Genomic DNA, 20703 nt, shown 5'->3' with positions numbered 1-20703 from the left:
CCGCCTACAGTATATGTCAATATTTTATAATATGTCTTTGTTGTAAATGTCTGTAACATGTCTGTAGATTTTATTTTACTTCTATTTTTTGTCTTGTTCCATGTTAATTTTATTATTTTTATTTGCTTTGGCAACACTGATTGTACCCATCGGTCATGCTAATAAAGCACCCTGAATTGAATTGAGAGAGCTGGGAGTGATTCCTGACTGATCAGTCTGAGAGAGAGAGAGAGCTGGGAGTGATTCCTGATTGATCAGACTGAGAGAGAGAGAGAGCTGGGAGTGATTCCTGACTGATCAGTCTGAGAGAGAGAGCTGGGAGTGATTCCTGATTGATCAGACAGAGAGAGAGAGAACTGGGAGTGATTCCTGACTGATCAGTCTGAGAGAGAGAGAGAGCTGGGAGTGATTCCTGATTGATCAGTCTGAGAGAGAGAGAGAGCTGGGAGTGATTCCTGATTGATCAGACTGAGAGAGAGAGAGAGCTGGGAGTGATTCCTGACTGATCAGTCTGAGAGAGAGAGAGCTGGGAGTTATTCCTGTTTTTGTCTGTGCGTGCATGTGTGTGTATGTGTGTCTGTGAGTGTGTTTGCACGTGCGCTTGGGGGTGGGTGGGGGGGGCTCTTAAAGTGAATCTGAAGAGGCAGCCATCAGAGTAGAGTCTGAGCTTGCGGGGCTGTGAAAAGGACGGATCGGATCAGAAAGATCAGGAAGAAAGAGCTTTCCTGGGAACGGAGCGAAAGGATTCTTTGGAAGCTCCAGCCACAGGTCTGAAGCCCTTACTGTCACGAGAAGCTGCCAGATCAGAGCCCTGGCTCACAGCCGGCGGATCCGTTTCAGGCACAGACTCTGCGGCCCGATCTGTCCCGGCAGCAGAGGCAAGCAGTTTGAAAAAAAAAATAATCTGGTTTTAATAACAGGGCACACCGCCTCGAACCGAGGCGGCCAGCACAAAACCACCCACACCTGGTGCTGGCTCGCATACCCCAGCCCCCCTTCCCCGCCGCCGCCAAAACCTGGGATGGATCCAGCCCTGGGACGCACTGGGAATCTTTCCGGTTACCTGGATCGGGAGAGAGGGGACCGGTGGATTCTCTCGTGCTGCCAGCGACGTTCCGCTCAGTGCCATCCGAACGGGATCCAGGCACGTTCCATCTGTTTCCAACGCGCCACACGCGCCGGTTGAGAACTAAACTGGATGCCGTCACCGTTCTGATCCCGCCCTTTTGCCATTTGCAGATCTGTTATGGCACGCCCTCTGGAGCAGTGGAAAGGCAGTAGCCCGAGTTCCAGACGAACAGACAGTGGAGGAGGAGGGCCAGAAATTAATCGCTCATATCAAGAGCGACTTGCAGGGAGGAGACCTGCTGCTGCGGAGACACCGACCGGGGTGGGCTGTGGAATCCGAAGGAAGGAGATCGGGGAGACCGAGGAGCAGCCAGGCGGAACAGAGAACCAGGAGCCTCTCGGAGACGAGCCTGAACCCGAACAGATCCGATGGCGATGTCATCTTTTCGACGCGAGCCAAGGCGTCCCAGAAGACACCGTGGGAAATGCAATGACATCCTGTTTTCGTCGAAGACCTTCTGCTTTTGCTGCGGCAGCGCGGCGGAAAGACGGTGACAGAATCGGGACACGGCGTCTCTCCCGACCGGATCTCATCCGCAGATCGAGCGCCGCCCGGGGTTGGCGTACCCCCGTGAAGGAGCGAACACAGGAGGCAGCGGGGGGGGTCCCGTAGGTATTAACCGGGTTTCCCCCATAGGACCACACAAGCGGAACCTGTGGAGGAACGAGGGCAGGAGCGGCGTCTTTACACAAAGAGTGGCGGGTGGCTGGGACAGGCCGACCCAGCAGTGGCCCTCTCTTCCGCAGCTACCTCTCAAGACAAAACCGGGGGGGGCGTCCCACTTCTCCGACAGGCAGAGGGGGGGCTCTGGAAGCCGCCGGAACGAGCCCTTTTCCTTCGCGCCTCAGAGGGATTATCCCACGGCGCCTCTCCTTCTAATGAAATTCCGTTCTCGAGATGCCTTATCGGGCGCCCAGAGGGATCGGTGATCCTCGGCTACCGCTGTCGTCCCCGTCGTCGTGGTGGATATTGTTCCGGGCCCCCCTGGGAGCAAGGCTCGGAGCAAGATGGGAGACGGACGTCTTCCAGATAAGCGGATTAACTTCGGAGCGTTGAGTCCCGCATTCACAGCGCTGTGGGCTGATCTGTGCCGCAGGGGGCCGGGCAGGCTGGTCACAAGCTGGCAGCTTCAGGGAGTCGGAGACGAGGGTCCGGGAGGGATGACAGAAGCCAAGTCCAATCGGGCCCGGCCGCCGGGAATTAGCGATCATCCCCGACCTCACTTCCTCTCCCGAAACCCTAGAAATACCCGCGTGGTCCCCCTCACGGACGTCTTTTGACATCCCTCCTGCCCCCCCCCCAAATCCACCTCTGCAGCTGCCCCTGGGTCACCCCTCACTCCGCAAGGGGGGGTGGGGGGGTCCCCCAGCCTCCTCGTCCCCCCCGACCAGGAGCTCCACCCTCGGCCCAAGCCGGTTCAGCCACGCTCCGGAATCCCTCTCCCGAATTCCCGGGGCGGTGTTATTCCTAGTCCATTTGAGAAAGTGAGCATGGCCTTCCGTCCGGATGAAGGGCGTCCACAGCTGCAGTGCTCCTGGGAAGAAGCTGGGCTCGTGACAGGGCGTCCAGGTGCTTCCTCCTGCCCTCGGGAGAGTATTCCTCTCGCTTGATGCCTACTCCACGCTGCCCACAGTGCTGGGCTGTTCACCTGTTCCGCTGGGTGCAAAAGTTTGCTGATTCGATGTGGGGTCCCATCGGGCGTCGATTTGGTCCAGATTGACAGGCTCTGCAGGCGCCGTAGTCACCCAAAGGCACACACACGAAGGGAAGGACTTTAAGGGACGCACAGGCAGAGCAGCGACTTAAGGGACACGAACGCGACTCTGTCGTCCCACCTCCCCCCCCATCTACAACCATGGGCCAGTCCTTGAAGAACCCCCCCCCCGGCTCGGCCCTGTGCCCAGCAGACCCCGGGGGTCCTCATCATCTCGCATCCTTCCTCGGGCTCCTGGGCTGTCTCCTTCAGGAAGACGGGTTCGCTGTCCACAGCGTCCGCAGTGTCTGCAGCGTCCACAACATCCACAACATCCACAGTGTCCACAACGTCCATAGCATCCATGGCGTCCACAGCGTCCACAACATTCATAGCATCCACAGCATCCACAGCGTCCACAACATCCACAGCATCCGCGGCGTCCACAACATCCACAGCATCCGCGGCGTCCACAACATCCACAGTGTCCACAACATCCATAGCATCCATGGCGTCCACAGCGTCCAGAACTTCCAGAGCGTCCACCAAATCCATAGCATCCATGGCGTCCACAGCGTCCACAACATTCATAGCGTCCACAACATCCATAGCATCCACAGCGTCCACAACATCCACAGCGTCCACAGTGACCACAGCTTCCACACTGCGACACCAATAGGAGGAAATCGAGCTTTGTTCCAGAATCAGGCTGGCCAACGAGGAGTGTGAAGACGTTTTATGATTACGAGTTCAATTGAACAGAGCCCCCTCTGTGCATGGACTTACCCGCGTGTGCATGCAGATTAATCTGCTCAAGTGCACCTACTTTAATACCTTCGTTTTCGTTCGCTCCAGCCTCCAGAATAATTTCTCGAGCCCACTGGCGGCTTTCAGTTATGTCTTTTTTTCTCAGTGATGTCGTTTTATTTGGAACGTTGCAGCACTTGCTGGTTACATTGCAACCCCTGGGGGTGAATAAACGATTCTGTGAACTGAATTGAATTCTGGCAGGTTAGAGAAACCAGCTCTTGGCAGCTCTGGTCACAGACGGCCCCTGAAGTGGGTTTTCAAACCCCCAACTCTCGTAGACAATCAAAAATAAAAGGGGCAGACCAGGGACACCCCACAGAGGACACACCTAAGTAGACGGGCCTGTAAAACCGAGAACAGGAGGTGCTTCTTTACACAAAGGGCTGTGGGAGCATGGAACAAACGGAACACACAGGACCCAGGCTGGGCTGCGGCGTGATCGTGGGCCGTGAGCAACCCCATGGGCCAGACCACCCCCCACCCCCCCTCACCTGCGTGACGCTGTCCCTCATGGTGGGCGAGCGCTGCTTGCGGGTCGTGGTGGTGGCCATGGTGGTGGTGGTCTCCATGATGGTGGTGGACATGTCGGCCAGGGGGGTGGTGGAGGTGGTCTCGGTGGTCAGGACGGAGGGCACGTCCCCCACCAGCCGCAGGTTCCCCTCCGCCTGCACGTTGGGGTCCCCCTCGGCCGCCAGCTTCAGCACCTGCAGCCCGTTGTAATAGAGGCCCGAGATCTGGCCCTGGAAGGGCCGCCCCCTGTCGCGCCCCCCGATCTTGATGGACGCCTGGCTGTTGAAGATGGTCAGCTGCCGGCCTGCAGAACAGGAGGCGCAGAGGAAGGGCAGGGGGGGGGAGAGAGAGAGAGAGAGGCAGGTATCAGTTTTTGCGTCAGCCTGTTTGCAAAGCATCGCCGCGCAGGGCAGCATCGGGGCCTCTCCCAGCATGCTCTTCTCCTTCGGTCACAGGCACAGATTCGGGCTCCAGCGGAGGCCTTGGGACCTTGGGTCCTGGATCGGCCCGTGTAACTGTTAAAGACGGGACGGGCCCACAAGAACAGGCTCGATCATCTGCTCCCTGCGGGCTGGAGAGAGAGACCAGCGTGGGAGGACCCGGATGCTGCTCTTTGCCCAAGTCACGGTTCAGTTTGCTAAGAGGGCGTTGGTATTGTGCGTGATCCGTGATCCCTGGCACTCTCCCAGTCTGACTCTCTCTCTCTCTTTGCGGTATGGTTTACTGAAAAGCCACTGCTCGCTGCCTTAAAGGTCAGGCAATGGGCAAAAGGCAGCAGTTCCTCGACTTGTGCAAGAGTTTGGGTCTGAAGCCCCTGCAGAAGTCTTGAGCCAGATGGACGCCTGTCTGTGACAGTCCTGAATGAACTGTGTCAGTCCTGAACGAACTGGCTGAACTCTGAACAAACTGTGTCAGCCCTGAACGAACCGTGTCAGTCCTGAACGAACTGGCTGAGCTCTGAACGAACTGTGTCAGTCCTGAACGAACTGGCTGAACTCTGAACGAACTGTGTCAGTCCTGAACGAACTGGCTGAACTCTGAACGAACTGTGTCAGTCCTGAACGAACTGGGACAAACCTGCACAAACTATGTCAGTCCTGAACGAACTGGCTGAACTCTGAACGAACTGTGTCAGCCCTGAACGAACTGGCTGAGCTCTGAACAAACTGGCTGAACTCTGAACGAACTGTGTCAGTCCTGAACGAACTGGCTGAACTCTGAACGAACTGTCAGTCCTGAACGAACTGGGACAAACCTGCACAAACTATGTCAGTCCTGAACGAACTGGCTGAACTCTGAACGAACTGTGTCAGCCCTGAACGAACTGTGTCAGTCCTGAATGAACTGGCTGAGCTCTGAACGAACTGTGTCAGCCCTGAACGAACTGGCTGAACTCTGAACGAACTGTGTCAGTCCTAAACGAACTGTGTCAGTCCTGAACGAACTGGCTGAACTCTGAACTAACTGGCTGAACTCTGAACGAACTGTATCAGTCCTGAACGAACTGGCTGAGCTCTGAACGAACTGGCTGAGCTCTGAACGAACTGGCTGAACTCTGAACGAACTGTACCAGTCCTGAACGAACTGGCTGAACTCTGAACGGACTGTGTGAACTGTGTCAACCCTGAACGAACTGTCTAAACCCTGAACAAACTGGGTCAGCCCTGAACAACCTAATTCAAATCTGAATGCCCTGGCTAAACCCTTAATGAACTGGCTCGACCCTGAACGCCCTGGCTCAACTCTGAATGAACTGGATGAAATCAATCAGATTTCAAACCAAATAAACCCTAATGAGCTGGCCGTCGTCTTGAAACCCCTCTGGTCAGCCTGGACAGGGCAGAGACTTCTCCTGCAGCTCCGCGTACAGGCTAGGCGATAAGGGTGCCCGCTTTGTCAAATAAGAACGTTCAACGGGCATCAGGAAATTTGCCCCCCTCCTGCCTGGTGAAGCCAGCAGACGCCCAAACTCCAGACCTCCCTAGCCAAGGTACGAGAAACGGACCAGTAGGGACGGACAGGATTCATCCCTATGCCTGGGGGCCCTTCCGTTCTTTCCCGACTTGGCATCTGGGATGCGGTTGTGGATTCTGTAAATGCTGCTCAGCCGAGTTCAGCAGAGAGAGAGAGAGAGTGAGACACTGGGACTGCACCAGCAGACCTGGACGGAAAGCACACCAGCCAACAGAGGCACGGACACACCCACACACAATCACACCACCTTTCTAAGAGCACACTCGGGCTCGGCACTGGGGTTCCCCTAGTCCAGACACTGGGTCGGGGGGCACGCTCTGGACACAGGGGAGCTGGGTGACCCTGGCGAGCAGAGACGGGCTGCTCATCGATCGTGTTGGGCGTGGCTGGGGCTGTGGCCGAGCTAGCGAGCGCAGAACAGAACGGTGTGTTCGTGCGCTTGGGAGTGTCACAGGAAGACACGCCACTGCGGGATCTGACCGGGATCCCGGGATTGGACGCTGGAAAGTGTTGGATTAGGGAAAGAGTGGGGTGAGGGGGGTCTGGTTTGCAAGGGGGGTGTCCTAGGGTACCTACTGCGCTTGTTAAGAAAACAAAGATCAAACCTTGGGAAAACAGACTTCTAAGCTTCAGTAACAGGATGTGGACGGAGGAAACATAAAAGCGTCGCACTGCACCCGGTAGCAATACGTGGTGCAACATCTATATCCTTCCCCCCTCTTCTTTAAATCTTTTGAAGCAGCAGAATGGAACAAATGGAAACAACTGTTCTTTTGTGCACGGAGAACACAGAAAAGACCAGGTGATGGGTACTCATATGGGGCTCATTCAGAAAAGATCTCTCCAGGTATTTCGACAACTGGCACAGTGCAGCCAGTTTCTTGATGACTTTCTCTGCCTGGTTAAAGGAACGGTCCTCTAACTCTTACTCCATTCCCAAACAGCACATTGCGGGATAAGCTGGCTTTGGAGCAATCCCTTTGGACAGGCAGAGCTGGACACTGCCCTGGGCTGGGCTGAACACCATGCATGCCAGTAAGGATATAGCGCTTGCATCTGCTCGTTTACATTGAGAAACCCCTACAGCTGCAAAAGGGTATCGGTGCACAGCCAGATAGGTGGGCTTGACAACACAGAACACGTAATAGGTATAGGATGGGGGTGAGGAGACAGGAGGAGAGATGGAGAGAGAGGAGAGGAGTGAGGAGACAGGAGGAGAGATGGAGAGAGAGGAGAGGAGTGCAGGGAGTGAGGAGACAGGAGGAGAGATGGAGAGAGAGGAGAGGAGTCCAGGGAGTGAGGAGACAGGAGGAGAGATGGAGAGAGAGGAGAGGAGGAGACAGGAGGAGAGATGGAGAGAGAGGAGAGGAGTCCAGGGAGTGAGGAGACAGGAGGAGAGATGGAGAGAGAGGAGAGGAGGAGACAGGAGGAGAGATGGAGAGAGAGGAGAGGAGTCCAGGGAGTGAGGAGACAGGAGGAGAGATGGAGAGAGAGGAGAGGAGTCCAGGGAGTGAGGAGGAGAGATGGAGAGAGAGGAGAGGAGTCCAGGGAGTGAGGAGACAGGAGGAGAGATGGAGAGAGAGGACAGGAGAGGAGAGGAGAGGCGTGAGGAGACAGGAGGAGAGATGGAGAGAGAGGAGAGGAGTCCAGGGAGTGAGGAGACAGGAGGAGAGATGGAGAGAGAGGAGAGGAGTCCAGGGAGTGAGGAGGAGAGATGGAGAGAGAGGAGGGGAGTCCAGGGAGTGAGGAGGAGAGATGGAGAGAGAGGAGAGGAGTGAGGAGACAGGAGGAGAGACGGAGAAAGAGGAGAGGAGTCCAGGGAGTGGGACAGTAAGACACAGTAAGTCTGCTTGTCTGAGAGAGCTGGAGAACGAGACAGGGGGTATATTGGAACAGATTTTGGCCAAATACAAAGTATTCGATATTTTCTATAAGATTAAGACGCATTTTGATCACAGCTGGCAGGACTGGGAGATCACAGCGGCCACACTCCTGTGGCTACCGAGGAAACACTCAGACGTGCCCCCCCCCCTCCCAGCCCAGTTTTCAGAAGCGAATCTGAAATATCGCAGTTATTTTACAGCCCGCGCTGAGAGAGAGGGAGAGAGACGCGCGATTGGGCTTGCTAGAAATTGCCTGCTCGGAATCTGCGCGCCGACAGAGAGGCGGCTCTCTCACACAGGAGAAAGAAAGTGATTAGCGAGCGCCGGGCTGGAGTGGGAAACATTTATTGAGAACAACAGACGCGCTAGGGAACCGTGCTCCGGCGCTCGGTGTCCCGGCCACTCCAGAGCGCAGCGCCGCGATGGGATTCAGCAGCAGGTGCTTAAGACTGAACACGAAAATAGAGTTGTTGTTTTTTTATTCTTCCCCCTAGGCGAGACAGAGCCAGCCAAAGTGTTTCTGTTCCGATCAGCAATTACCCTGCAGCGTTGGGGATTGGGCCAATGGAACCTCTCTACAGAATGATAAAGAAAAGAAATTTAAAATGCATAGGCTGCTGTTTCTTCTCTTCTTCGGCGCCCAGGCGGCTATGCGCGTTTTTCTAATAAATCGAGTCCCCTCGTTTGGCGTATCGATCGCTTTTTGCTCTGCTTACGAGTATCGGAGTTTCCTGCAAGGACCGGGCATGTATCTGTGAGCCACACGCCTGTCCGAACTGCGTCCGTCTTGGGGAATTTGGGGGGGGGGGAAGGGGGCTTCGGTAAGCTCAGCCTCTCTTGGGGAACAAGGTCTGCAGCTCTGATCCAAAATTCGGGATTCGGGATTTCGGATTGAAAGAAGCTCCTACTTACTGCACGTTTCCTTCGCATTAAAACAGCTGGCGTTTCCCTCTTAACACCATGCAGAGGAATTAGCCTGTAAGAGACTGTTCTGAACAGCTTCCAAAGACAAGCGTTAGCCTGTTAATAACGGGGTAAGAGCAGCTAAGCAGTGCTCTTGAAGAGTTCTTTCAATCAACTATCACTGTGATCAGGCGCCCAGATCCGCCAAATTATTTTCACGGGGAGGAAACTGAAAGTTAGGCCTGGGCCATATACAAAACGTGGGGGGGGGGAATCTTTTTCCTCCTGGATCGGACCTGCGGCAGGGCAGCTGAAGGGTCTGGACGGCGGCTCCTCGACATGGGGAGGGGGCTCAATCAAGTCCACGCGTAGTGTAGATGGCTTTCAGAGTCATTAAAAGCTTGGACACTAGAGCGCTAACCACATCACCCCCCTCTCCTCTCTTCCAGGAGATAAAAATGCGCCGTCAGCCACCATCCCTGTAACTTAACGAGCCCAGATTGCTGGCCGCCCTTAAACTTTATGGCTCTGCGCAGGCACTGGAGAGATTCACAGAATAAATACGCTGCCTCTGCTTCAAACTGAGCTCTCTCTGTTTCTAGAGCAGGGGCAAGCATTTATTTTAATGCTGGCAATCCTAACCAGGCTAAGGACGGCCAAAATAAGAGTTTGCTTTGTTTCTTTGACGCTGCAGGCTGCGACTTCAGTGCAAGGAGTGACGGGGGAGGAGATCGGAAGGAGACCCAAGTGGAAACGATGTCAAGATAGGGAAGGCAGGAGGAGAGGAGGCGGGGGTCTGGGGTTATGGCGAGATGGGAAAGGGGAGAGAGGAGTGCATGAGAGGTGGAGAAGAAAAACAGAGTAACAGAAGACACAACTGGCCGTGTCTGCGCCCGTTTGGAAGGACCCCTGTGGCTGATGGAATTCTGGTCTTCTCTGGTCCAAGGGGAACCGATCTGTGGTGCTTCACAAGAACCGAGTTGCGAATCATGCGAATGGGTCCATGATGGGGGTGCCTGCAGACCTGCTGATTCTATCAGACCGTCTGAACTCCTACAGGTGTCCTGCTGATCTTGTCAGACTGTCTGAGTTCCTGCAGGCATCCTACTGATGCTATCAGACTGAGTTCCTGCAGGCGTCCTACTGATTCTATCAGACTGAGTTCCTGCAGGCATCCTACTGATACTATCAGACTGAGTTCCTGCAGGCATCCTACTGATACTATCAGACTGAGCTCCTGCGGGTGTCCTGCTGATCCTGTCAGACTTTCTGAGCTCCTGCAGGTGTCCTGCTGATACTATCAGACTGAGCTCCTGCATGCCCCCTATTGATACAATCATGACTGTCTGAGCTCCTGTAGGTGTTCTACTGATCCTGTCAGACTGCCTGAGCTCTTGCAGGCGTCCTACTGATACTATCAGACTGTCTGGTCTCCTGCAGGTGTCCTACTGATACTGTCAGACTGTCTGAGCTCCTACAGGCGTCCTGCTGATACTGTCAGACTGTCTGAGCTCTTGCAGGCGTCCTACTGATACTATCAGACTGTCTGATCTCCTGCAGGTGTCCTACTGATACTGTCAGACTGTCTGAGCTCCTACAGGCGTCCTGCTGATACTCTCAGACTGTCTGAACTCTTGCAGGCGTCCTACTGATACTATCAGACTGTTTGGGCTCCTGCAGGCGTCCTGCTGATACTATCAGACTGTCTGAGCTCCTACAGGCGTCCTGCTGATACTTTCAGACTGTCTGAACTCTTGCAGGCGTCCTACTGATACTATCAGACTGTTTGGGCTCCTGCAGGCGTCCTGCTGATACTATCAGACTGTCTGAGCTCCTACAGGCGTCCTACTGATACTATCAGACTGTCTGAGCTCCTGCAGGCGTCCTACTGATACTGTCAGACTGTCTGATCTCCTGCAGGCGTCCTGCTGATACTGTCAGACTGTCTGGGCTGCTACAGGTGTCCTGCAGGTGACGGAAGAGCAGGCCTCCACAGGCTCTGCAATCGGAAGGCCACTAACCGGTATTTGGGCACGTGTGTGTGTGTGTGTGTGTGTGTGTGTGTGTGTGTGTGTGTGTGTGTGTGTGTGTGTGTGTGTGTGTGTGTGTGTGTGATGACTGCAACTGTCTGCAATGAGAAGGCTGCCGACAAGGACGTGTTTTTTTGCATGTTTGCACGCACGCGTGTGGGTGTGTGTGTGCACTCAGGGGAAACCCAGTGTCTGTAACACTCCGTCAATGCCTGGAGCAGTTTTTATCAGGACCCACTTGTCAATGAGATTGGGCCAGCGCAGAATGTGAAGCTGGGCCACTTACTAGAGCTGAGAGAACTCTCTCTCGATCTTACCCATAATCTAACCACCCTGCTAACCACTCTCTCTTCAGACCCCAGCAGAAATACCGAGGTCAAAGCACCCCAGATCTTTACTGGTCCCCCTTTCTGACATGACTGCCAAATACGCTGGACCCCAAATCGTCGATGGGTGTGGTCCTCATAAAGTAGCTAGACCAGGAGTTATGCTAATGAGTGCCCCGCCCCCTTGCGTCAGCCAATCAACTGGGAGGAAGGGAACTCCTTAACATTTTTTGGGGTGCTAAAACGCAAACAGATAACAAATTCACACACGTATACACACAACAAGACAGCCCTGTAAAACAGAAATCAAGTCTATCCGTAAGATGAAAAAGGACCACAGGCGTAACAATAAACGTTAAAGGGACCATTTTCTTTTAATTGGAATCCCAATTTGTCTGAAAAGCGTAAAAAACAATTATTCAAAAAACACAAAGCGAGAAGAAACATGGTTTTTACTACCATTTTGATTCATTTTTAACGGATAACTTTATAGAGTTGCGCATGCTTTTTTAACCCTCTGAGTTTCAGCCTGTTTTGTTTTCTTGCTCTTCACTTTATTAAAAGAGTTAACAATTAGTTAAGCTGTTTAGCATCTTGTTTATTTCGGGCGTTTTTGGTTTTGTTTGGTTATCCTGGTCTCTCTCCAGAATGGACAGTATGATTGTGGTTTAGACCCAATTCCCCTAGCTTTTGTTAGCATTTTGTTTACAAAACTCCGTACTAATTTTGTTTCCTGTGGGTGGGGGGTCAGGACTGGATGGGAGGGGGTCCCCAATCTTATGTGAAGGGGGGGAGGGCAAACGCTTGAAATGTTGGGGAACTAATTGAGCTGTATGTTTTGGAAAGCAGGTGCAAAAAGCAGAGTATATGAAAGGAAAGAAAAAGGGGGTTCATTGGCGTCACACGACACAACTACAGGCATTTCTCTGGCTGCAGGTGAAACCAGGGTACAGGACAGACGGCTACACAATGTACCAGTGAGCCCGAGCCTATCCCAGCAAGCAACGGGCACAAGGCTGGGTACGCCCTGGACAGGACGCCAGTCCATCACAGGGCACACACACACACTCACACCGGGGTCAGTTTCCCCAGAAGCCAGTTCACCTCCCAGCATGTCGCTGGACTGTGGGAGGCAACCCACACGAGCACAGAGGGAACATGCAAACTCCACGCAGACAGCAACCCCAGTTGGAGTTGGACCCAGGGCCCCAGTGCTCTCCACTGCCCCAGTGTGTCCCCAGTGAGTCTCTCCCAGTAGAGCTTCACTGGGTTTGGGACCCTTCAATAACCTTGACCTGCACCTCCATATTTTTAAAAGCAGTGCAGGATATGAAGATGTGGACAAGTGTGTGCAAATGTTAACATTTTAACATTTTTACATTAAAAGCCAGGGGGTTGAAGCACTGGTGAACTGGCGCTGGGTATACCTGCACTGTCCTACTGTTTCCACAGTTCTCTCCCTAAAGCCAAGACTAGCTTTTCCCTCCGATCTCTGGAACCAAGCAGGACTTGAATGAAGAATCAGACTGTACCCATTTCACTGGTGAAAGCTTTACAGTCGGCACCCCTGGCATGAATAGGCATCTTTGTCAGGCCCTGTGACTGTGCAAAAGGCCAGATGCACAGGACCCTGGAGTGTCAGCCTGCTCCGTTTTGTGCTCTGTGTTTTCCTCAAGGCCAAGAGGCCTCTGGGACAAACCCACTCACCGCTGGCTTGTTCACCTCGGAGAGCAGGGGAAACACACTTAGCATTCCACACAAGCGCTCCAGCTGCCTGCGTTAGATTATACAGGGAACAATTCAGGCATGTTCTAAGGGTGCAGATTTACTGCTGATTTGAGGAGAAGGGCGACGAAGCGTGCTGTCTGATGCAGTATTCATGGGGCAGTGCTGCATATTGTGTGCGTCAGGAGAATTCTGCCAGCTTGCAGAAGAGAGGAGCTGGTGTGTGTGTGTGTGTGTGCGTGTTTGGGGGCCCAACTGACTTGGCTTTTGCCGTAACGTACGAGTAAGATTCTGGAGGCTAAAACTTTCAGATTCAGCAATTAACGTCCCACTCAAACGGGATTTTAAACAGAATCCTCCGAAGTCTCATCTAATTTGCGGAAAGGCTCCCGCAGGATCCTGCGAGATGGAGTTTCAGGAGCTAGAGGCTGTGACTGCGACTCTCCCTGACCCAGTCTCTGCCGCCACTGCTGCCAGTCTGGGAGTTCGTGGGAGTCGAGACCAAGCTGGCCCAGTCATGCTTTTGAAGCCCAAACCCGGCTTCCCCCCCCCCCCGATCAGAACACGGAGCCCTCCTTTACACAAAGGGTGGTGGGAGTATGGAACACACAACCCAGCCCTGTTGTAGAAGCAGACGCCTTGGTGTCAGTCAGGAAATACCTGGAGAAGACAGCGTCTGTTCAATTAAACGTGACCCCAGTGCCTGATGTATGAGTAGGGAGCAGTTTTGTGCCAGTAGCCCACTGGACAGCAATCGGGTGATTACATCTTAATCTTCTGTATGGCATCTAGGCTACCAATGTCAACTGTGCAGCGCCTGCTGCACCTTGACTGCATCTTAGAGACAGCAAGTCTTGCGAGCACAAAAAAGATGATTTTGAAGTGTATGTCTGCACTGGTGCAAGAGAGGTGCATCTGAACTGGTAGAGCACGCTGTAAAATCTGAACAGTTGATTTCCACCCATGCAAAGACTTAAAAAATGATGTATTTAAAAACAAGAGGTTAATTCTGACTATATATGAAATTTTCAAAAATATGAAACTAAGAATAATATGAACCACATGCATCTGTGCTGGAGTAATCATAATTATAGCGCAACAGAAACTGGCCACTGTTCCAAAACAATAGACGAGTTCTTTCACTGCAGACAAAGGGCTCTGGTGTTTTCACCCTTCTTGCAGATTATGTGGAGAGGAAGAGCATTTGGGATTCGAAGCCAGAGCAGTCCGACGGGGCTCGACTCGGGCGATAAGCTCTGGTCAATCAAAGGCTTTAGAAATGCAGCTCAGAGCTGCGGGCCAGAGGAAACTCAAGAGTTTCCAAATCTTACCCCCCCGGGGGTGGAAAAAAAAGGTTAAAATCTTTTTGCACCTGCTTACTGAAATCTCAGTGGGTGAATTTGCACCGGTGTAATTGAAATCCACCAGCTCTGTGTGTGTCTCAAACTGAACAAGCATCTCTGACTCCTCTGGTGTCTTTGTCCTAATGATTGAAATGCACTAGTCAACCCCAGAGCTGGTGAGATCCTGAAATGGAATGGCTGCCTGCACCCCACACACTGAGACTCCTACTGCTCAGCAGTGCGATCCAGTCCAGGTTTTATGTCACCCCAGCAGGCATGCATCATGGAGCCCAGGAAGCTAAAACTCATACACAACACACTGCTGAGGCGATCCTCTACAACCAGCCTGCTGCCTCTAAAACGTGGCATGGATCAAAGTGCTGATCAACAGGAGTGATGTGCTGCGCTTTCAAAGGTCCGGCATGAATTCAGTAGAGGAGCATTCTCTGCCCCACGTCATGGATAGGAATATAATAATTTGTTTTGATCTCTCTTCTGCATGGCACCTAGACTCAAGTTGTCTCGACAGCTCAGACCACGTCCCTTTGCTTTACAGGAAGCGCTGACTGAGATGGAGAAGACGTGGGATTTGGAGGGAAGGAATGGGACAGTGGGATTCAGATTACCTCCCAGTTTTTTTGGGGGTGCACACCCCACTCCTGCACCCCCCAGACGCCCTTGCCCTCACCCCCCCCCATTCAGAGCTACGCCACTGGGAACTCTGGGGATGGTTCGGTTTTCGCTACAGCCCTCGCAGGTTAGGAAATCCAGTTTGTTTTGCTGTTAGGTGGTTAAATTCTGTTTAATTCCTGTTTTTTTTTATTGTTAAATAAAACTTTAACCCTTTGAGTTCATAAATGCCCCTCCCCTCTCTTCCTGTGACACCCCACCTCTTTGTGCTCTCCAGACACAAAGGTGAGTCCCTGTCTACACCACTGTGACCCTTGCCCCCCCCGTGACCTGTGACCTGGAACTAATACTCTGATCGCTTCTGCTCTGAAGGGTTACAGTGCCCACTGCACAGAATGCCCAGTTTTAACGAGGCAATGATCTTGTTTTGTCACGTTCTTCAGCTTCAGATTGCAAGAAATGTGTTTTAAAACGTCTTAAGGCTGATGTTCTGCGTATTAAAACAGTGCCACGTGGTTAGAAATAATGTAAGCCTGAATGCAGCTCAACACTTCCTTGAAGTGCCTAAGCATAGCCTTTTTCTTCATCTGCTAAAATGAAGTTGGATTAAGCCCTTCATGAACTGGTGGCTGGGCTGGAGTTCACTCCCCTTTTTCTCAGGTCAAGACATCTGAGATGTCATGACACCCCTGCCCCTGTAGGGGGCGGTATAGGTTATTTCGGTCGTACTGCCTTTCCTTGTCAGCTGGTACACACAGATGCGACTGGACAGACCGGAGCCTTCAGTGGGGGAAGTACAGCACCCTGATCAAGGAAATAATGGCAGGAGGTGTGCTGGGATATTTACCTCTCGCCCTTGTGAGGATCATGTTAAGAAATGTTAACGAGTTTCTGCACCACAGACGCAACTGGGGACTTCCAGTTTGCAGGAGATGAAGGTTTTCTTTGTCTCTTCCTGCTATCAACAGCCGAATTCTGAAGGGATACATTCCTTTCATTTACTGTTTATCCATTATCAGACACCCCAGAGGGGAGAGCAGGCAGCTTCTGCGTTTACAACAGCATGTTTCCGAGCTCTAAAGGGTAAACACAAATACTGAGGTTTTTTTCCCCGAGAACATTTTCCCTGTGTACCGCTTTCTTTGTTTGTTTTAAAACAAAAAGGATTGTTAAATCTTCTGCTCTCTCCCAGCTCCTACACAGTGGGGTGTAGAGTTGTTAAGACTACAACCCCGCGTGGGAGGAAGAGGGATTTGGCGCTTTTTGCTTTCAGCACAAGGTCTGTTCCTGAAAAGCGCGCCGCTGTCCTCCAGCCTGGGAATGTCACCGGAGGCAGTGAAGCCGCCCGGAGTTATCTCCTCCCCCAGCGACCGAGACGGTCTTCCCCACGGCCCCTGGCACAGGCGTCCCGGGCCGAGGCTGTCCTGTCAGCTGGGGCGGGAGACCAGAGGCCAGGCAGAGGGCCGATTCTGCTTCAGCAGCTGCGGACTTGCAGGAGCATTTTTTTATTCTGGTGTAGCTGGTTCTGTTTCTTAAACTGGGCAATCTTCCTTTATAGAAGAAGTTTTTCCTTCTCCTTCCTTTTGCTCTGAAATACATGTACTTAGTGCTTGTATACCCAGTGGCCTTTCCTGGCTTGGCTCTGCTGTTTCTATGCCTGCCAGTCAAACAGTTCCAGATGTCAAGAGTAGCATCACTGCCTTGCAAACTCATTGCCTGCAGGTCTCAGAAGCTAAGCACTCGGGGCTGGACCTGGTCAGTACTGAGAGGGATAAAGCACTAAGAAATACTTCAAGGAAAACTGCTGCTGCTGTAGTGGTGCTGGTGCTCTCTAGATCAGAATTAGCGTATAGACCCTTTCTTTGGTGGAGGTTGCTGGTGCTGAATGGCTGCTGTGTGTCTCCCAGGTGGGGTTGCTGGTGCAGAATGAGCACTGTGCGTCTCCCAGTTGGGGGCTGCTGGTGCAGAATGAACACTGTGCGTCTCCCAGGTGGGGGCTGCTGGTGCAGAATGAACACTGCGTCTCCCAGGTGGGGCTGCTGGTGCAGAATGAACACTGTGTGTCTCCCAGGTAGGGCTGCTGGTGCAGAATAATAATTGTGCGTCACCCAGGTGGGGCTGCTGGTGCAGAATAATCACTGTGCGTCTCCCAGGTGGGGCTGCTGGTGCAGAATAATCATTGTGCGCCACCCAGGTGGGGTGCTGTACCATTATAAGGAATCAGTGTTGTAGGAAAGCACCAACTGCGCACAGAGAGCACTTGGATGTCCCAGGGGGAGGCACTCAGTTCGAGCCCGGCCTGTGGAGTCTCGGCCCACTGTGCTCCGACACACAGAACAGGGCTCAGCTCTGCCAGCTGAGACGCTCTAGTTTTTTATCAGTTGTTCCCATTTGACGTGTATCTGTTCTCCTTCTGCGCCTGAAGCCATCAATTCCTAAATGTCGACTTCCAAAGCATTTTGCTCCAAGCACCCCATTTGTGAACAACAGGCAGACAGTCGTTCGAGGTTAAAAACAGTGCACGAGACGACATGAAGGAGGAAGAGAGATTTTGTTTTCCTTCCCCCCACACAAGGCTCTGGACTTTAGCACCCTGGAGCTGGGCTTTCAGTACTGGCCCTGGACGGACTGGTGGAATGTCTTTCGATCTCTACTCTTAACGACCCAAATCAGATCCTTATTGGACTCATTATTGGTGACTTGGCAGCTTCTCCTATGTTCTGCAGGTTCTAATTCTTTAAAAAGGCATAGACAACCTGCAGAGAGAGTGCCCCCTACAGGACAGGGGCTGTGGAACCCTACCTTGGACCAAAGAGCTTTGCAATCCATCCTGTTTCCTGTTTCCTGTTTCCTGGCCATGCCCCGCCCCCCCCAAGCCCTCTACTGGTCACATGGTGACATTACCCACAAACCCTGTGTCTTGTGTGGTGATCGGGGAAGAGGAGGGAACCGGCTCAATCCATTTGACCCATTACGTAGAGAGACAAAACAAATAATTAAAGAATCAACCACCTTCAGCAGCCCAAACAGACAGGACTAAACAAGCCATTGGAACATTTAGCACTCAAAGGGTTAAAGCAGGTGAAAGTCCTTTTTTAAAATTTTGGCTCCATTTAGTTTCCGGTAGCGTTTGGTTAAACAACATTTTTGGTGTTAAATCAGTCCCTTTAACTTTTAAAGATTCTCTGGCTGGTTGTTAGTCATTTTGTCCCCCTTTTTCAGATTTGTGGTTAATTAGATTTTTTTTTTAAAGAAACCCAACATAAGCATAGTTAGAAAGCTTCACAGGGTAAAACAGAAGACACAGGTCAGAAGAGCAGGATGAGGCAGCTGTCTCTATTTACATACAGGAGTTATTAAGGCGGACGAAGTTAGCAGGTTAAAGGTCGAAGGTTATGTTAGGGTTATTGGAGGCGTTTAGGTCTGAAGAGGTGCAGCGCCAGTCTCGGGCAAGTGGAGCCCATTTTCTGGGGGGGTACTGCCGTCCCAGGCAGACACGAGGCGGGGGGAGGGCACAATCCAATTGGAATGGTGAGGGCAATGAGTCAGCTCTGGGACTATCCCAGCGTACCCCCTGGACAGCAGCCCTGCAGGGACCTCCAGGGTGACAGGGCTCAGAGCGCCCTCTAGTGGAAAACACAGGGGGCTTGATCGAGATCGGGGGGACTGAGCGTCCTGCCTCTACCGCCACAGACAAGAGTGACACTGTTGGTGATAACTAGCATCTTATCATCTCCCAGCTCTGCCATTAGTTTGTTGTCTTCTCATTGCAATCTGTGTGTGCTCGAACCGATGCAGTGCTCTGTATCGGTTACAGCAGACTGTAAACTACTTTTTACATTTTTTTTCGCATGATCCTTGCAAAAGGGGGAAAGAGGAGGGGGGGAGTGAGGGCAGACTCCTCTGCCCCGCCCGCCTTCCCTTTCAGCCAATCATCTGGTAGTACATCACAGGCAGCCCCGCCTCATAGAGGAGGATCAGAGCCGATTGGAGGAGAGGCGTGTCCCTCACTCACGGCGTCGTGTGCCTGCAAGCAGCTGCAAGGGAGGCTGCAGGGGGCGCCGCGTGGCCAGGAATACCCTGGCTGACGCACCCCAGCCCCGTCCTTGAGGAATCTTAGCCACAGTCAGGTGACGACATGACCCGGGACTCGAACCCGTGACGCCTGGATCACAGAGCCGAACCTGCGATTGGGCGAGCACGTTAAACTGGTTCAGGCACTCGGGCTGTAGACTCAGGGGGTCAATCCATCCCAGTCCTGCAAGAATTGCTGTACCCTTTTCAGTTTTGACTTGTGCAAGACTGTCCAAACCAATTTCCCTGCTTTCCAAGGGAACAGCTCTCTCAGAGGGACTGCACTGTGCTGGGAAGACTCTAGGCAAGCACAGCACAGAAAGCCGGAGTCCGTGTGTACTGGCCTAGTTTCGAGAGGTCAAAGGGCACCAGCTGGGGGACGCCGGGGCCGACAGCACGTCCCTCCTCTCGGTGAGAAACCAGCCTTTCCGATCAACGCGGAAGGGCCGAGCTCCGGGGCGGGGGGGGATCCGAAGGGGTTATGGAAGAGGGGACGGATCACAGGAATTTGGGGGTCCCAGGGCCAAATATCCTGCCGCTCTCGCCCACGGGGGAGGGTGTGGCGCTGCACCTCTTAAAAAAAAGATCCTTTGGCTTAATTAAGTTGTTAATTAATTAATTAGTTAATTGACTTTTATTACCTTTGTCGAGTAGCCACTCGTCAACTACCCGACCGAGTCTGTATGGTATTCTTTGTCTAGCAATAGCCAGGCGTTCACTATCATAGTTCCCTTTAAAGAATTTGGAAAGACAGATTCAGAGGTTAACATCTGGAAGGTCAAAGGTTACAAGGTTAAAGAAAGGGCAACAGGTCAAACGTTTAGCAGGTTATTAACTTTAAAAATCAGCTTTATGGTAAAAAAAAAAGTTTTTTTTTTCACTTTTTTTGTGGCTTGGTTTTTAAATGTTTAGTCATTGAACATCAAGCTAGTTACCAGTTTTTAAGTTGGTTTTGGTTTTGTTTATGAGAAGTTAATTTAAAAATATTTATGGATAAGTTAGAAATTTACTACAGGTTTCGTTTTTAGTAGGCAAAAATAGTCAATTGATTTAAACAGGAAACAGAAAAAACTTTCAGAAGTACTAATCAGAATTCTAACAATATAAGAATAAAAATCAAAATGATAACAAATAATAACAGTGATAATTACACTAACATTGGAAATACTATCACATCATTAACTCAGCATTTCAACAAACAGCAATGCATCATTGGACTTGTAGTAGGAAAGGAAGACATTTTCTTGCTCTGATGCAGCCCCACACAAGGCATTCTGGGTAATGTAGTTCCTCCCCAGGTGAAGAAACCATCAGCTCCATTTTCTACCAAGCCGTGCCTACAAATCTGTGCATTCCCAGGCCCCTATGTGCTATGAAATAGTCCACCAGTCTTACCAATCTCCCAGTGTAGAGGCCATAGATCGAATTCCTGAACTCCTGGGGAGTTTCTAGGGTGACTGCATGAGGACAGCGACAGTAGATTAGTGCTCTCTCTGGTGAGACTTTGCAGTGCAGTGCTTCTGACAGATTACGTACCTATAGTCCTCTGAAAACTGAGGGCCAGGGTCTCAGATTTGCCAAAACGCACCGAGGCATGTTGTAACAACCTGATACCTAAGTTATGATCTCCTCCGATAAACCTCTCATCCTCCTCCGGGGCAGAGAACCAGAGG

The 20703-nt window shown here is 52.1% G+C and overlaps 1 protein-coding gene across 11 annotated transcripts in view; it reads right to left on the bottom strand.

The window, feature by feature from the left end:
* Positions 1-20703, bottom strand: part of nrxn2b (neurexin 2b) — a 626275-nt gene that overhangs the window by 18371 nt on the left and 587201 nt on the right. For 8 of the 11 annotated variants that reach the window (XM_088608828.1, XM_088608832.1, XM_088608831.1 and 5 more), the window contains 2 exons: positions 19672-19761; positions 4124-4446 (listed from right to left, as the gene is read on the bottom strand). In XM_088608828.1, the coding sequence (XP_088464954.1) occupies positions 4124-4446; positions 19672-19761 (413 nt within the window). The remainder of the gene's footprint in view (positions 1-4123; positions 4447-19671; positions 19762-20703) is intronic. The other 3 variants (XM_088608835.1, XM_088608836.1, XM_088608839.1) reach the window with 1 other exon arrangement.

Source organism: Lepisosteus platostomus, chromosome 16, assembly GCF_059453375.1.
Source record: "Lepisosteus platostomus isolate fLepPlt1 chromosome 16, fLepPlt1.hap1, whole genome shotgun sequence".
In the NCBI taxonomy this organism is placed as follows: Eukaryota; Metazoa; Chordata; class Actinopteri; order Semionotiformes; family Lepisosteidae; genus Lepisosteus; species Lepisosteus platostomus.
This window is presented reverse-complemented; position numbering and strand designations above follow the sequence as displayed.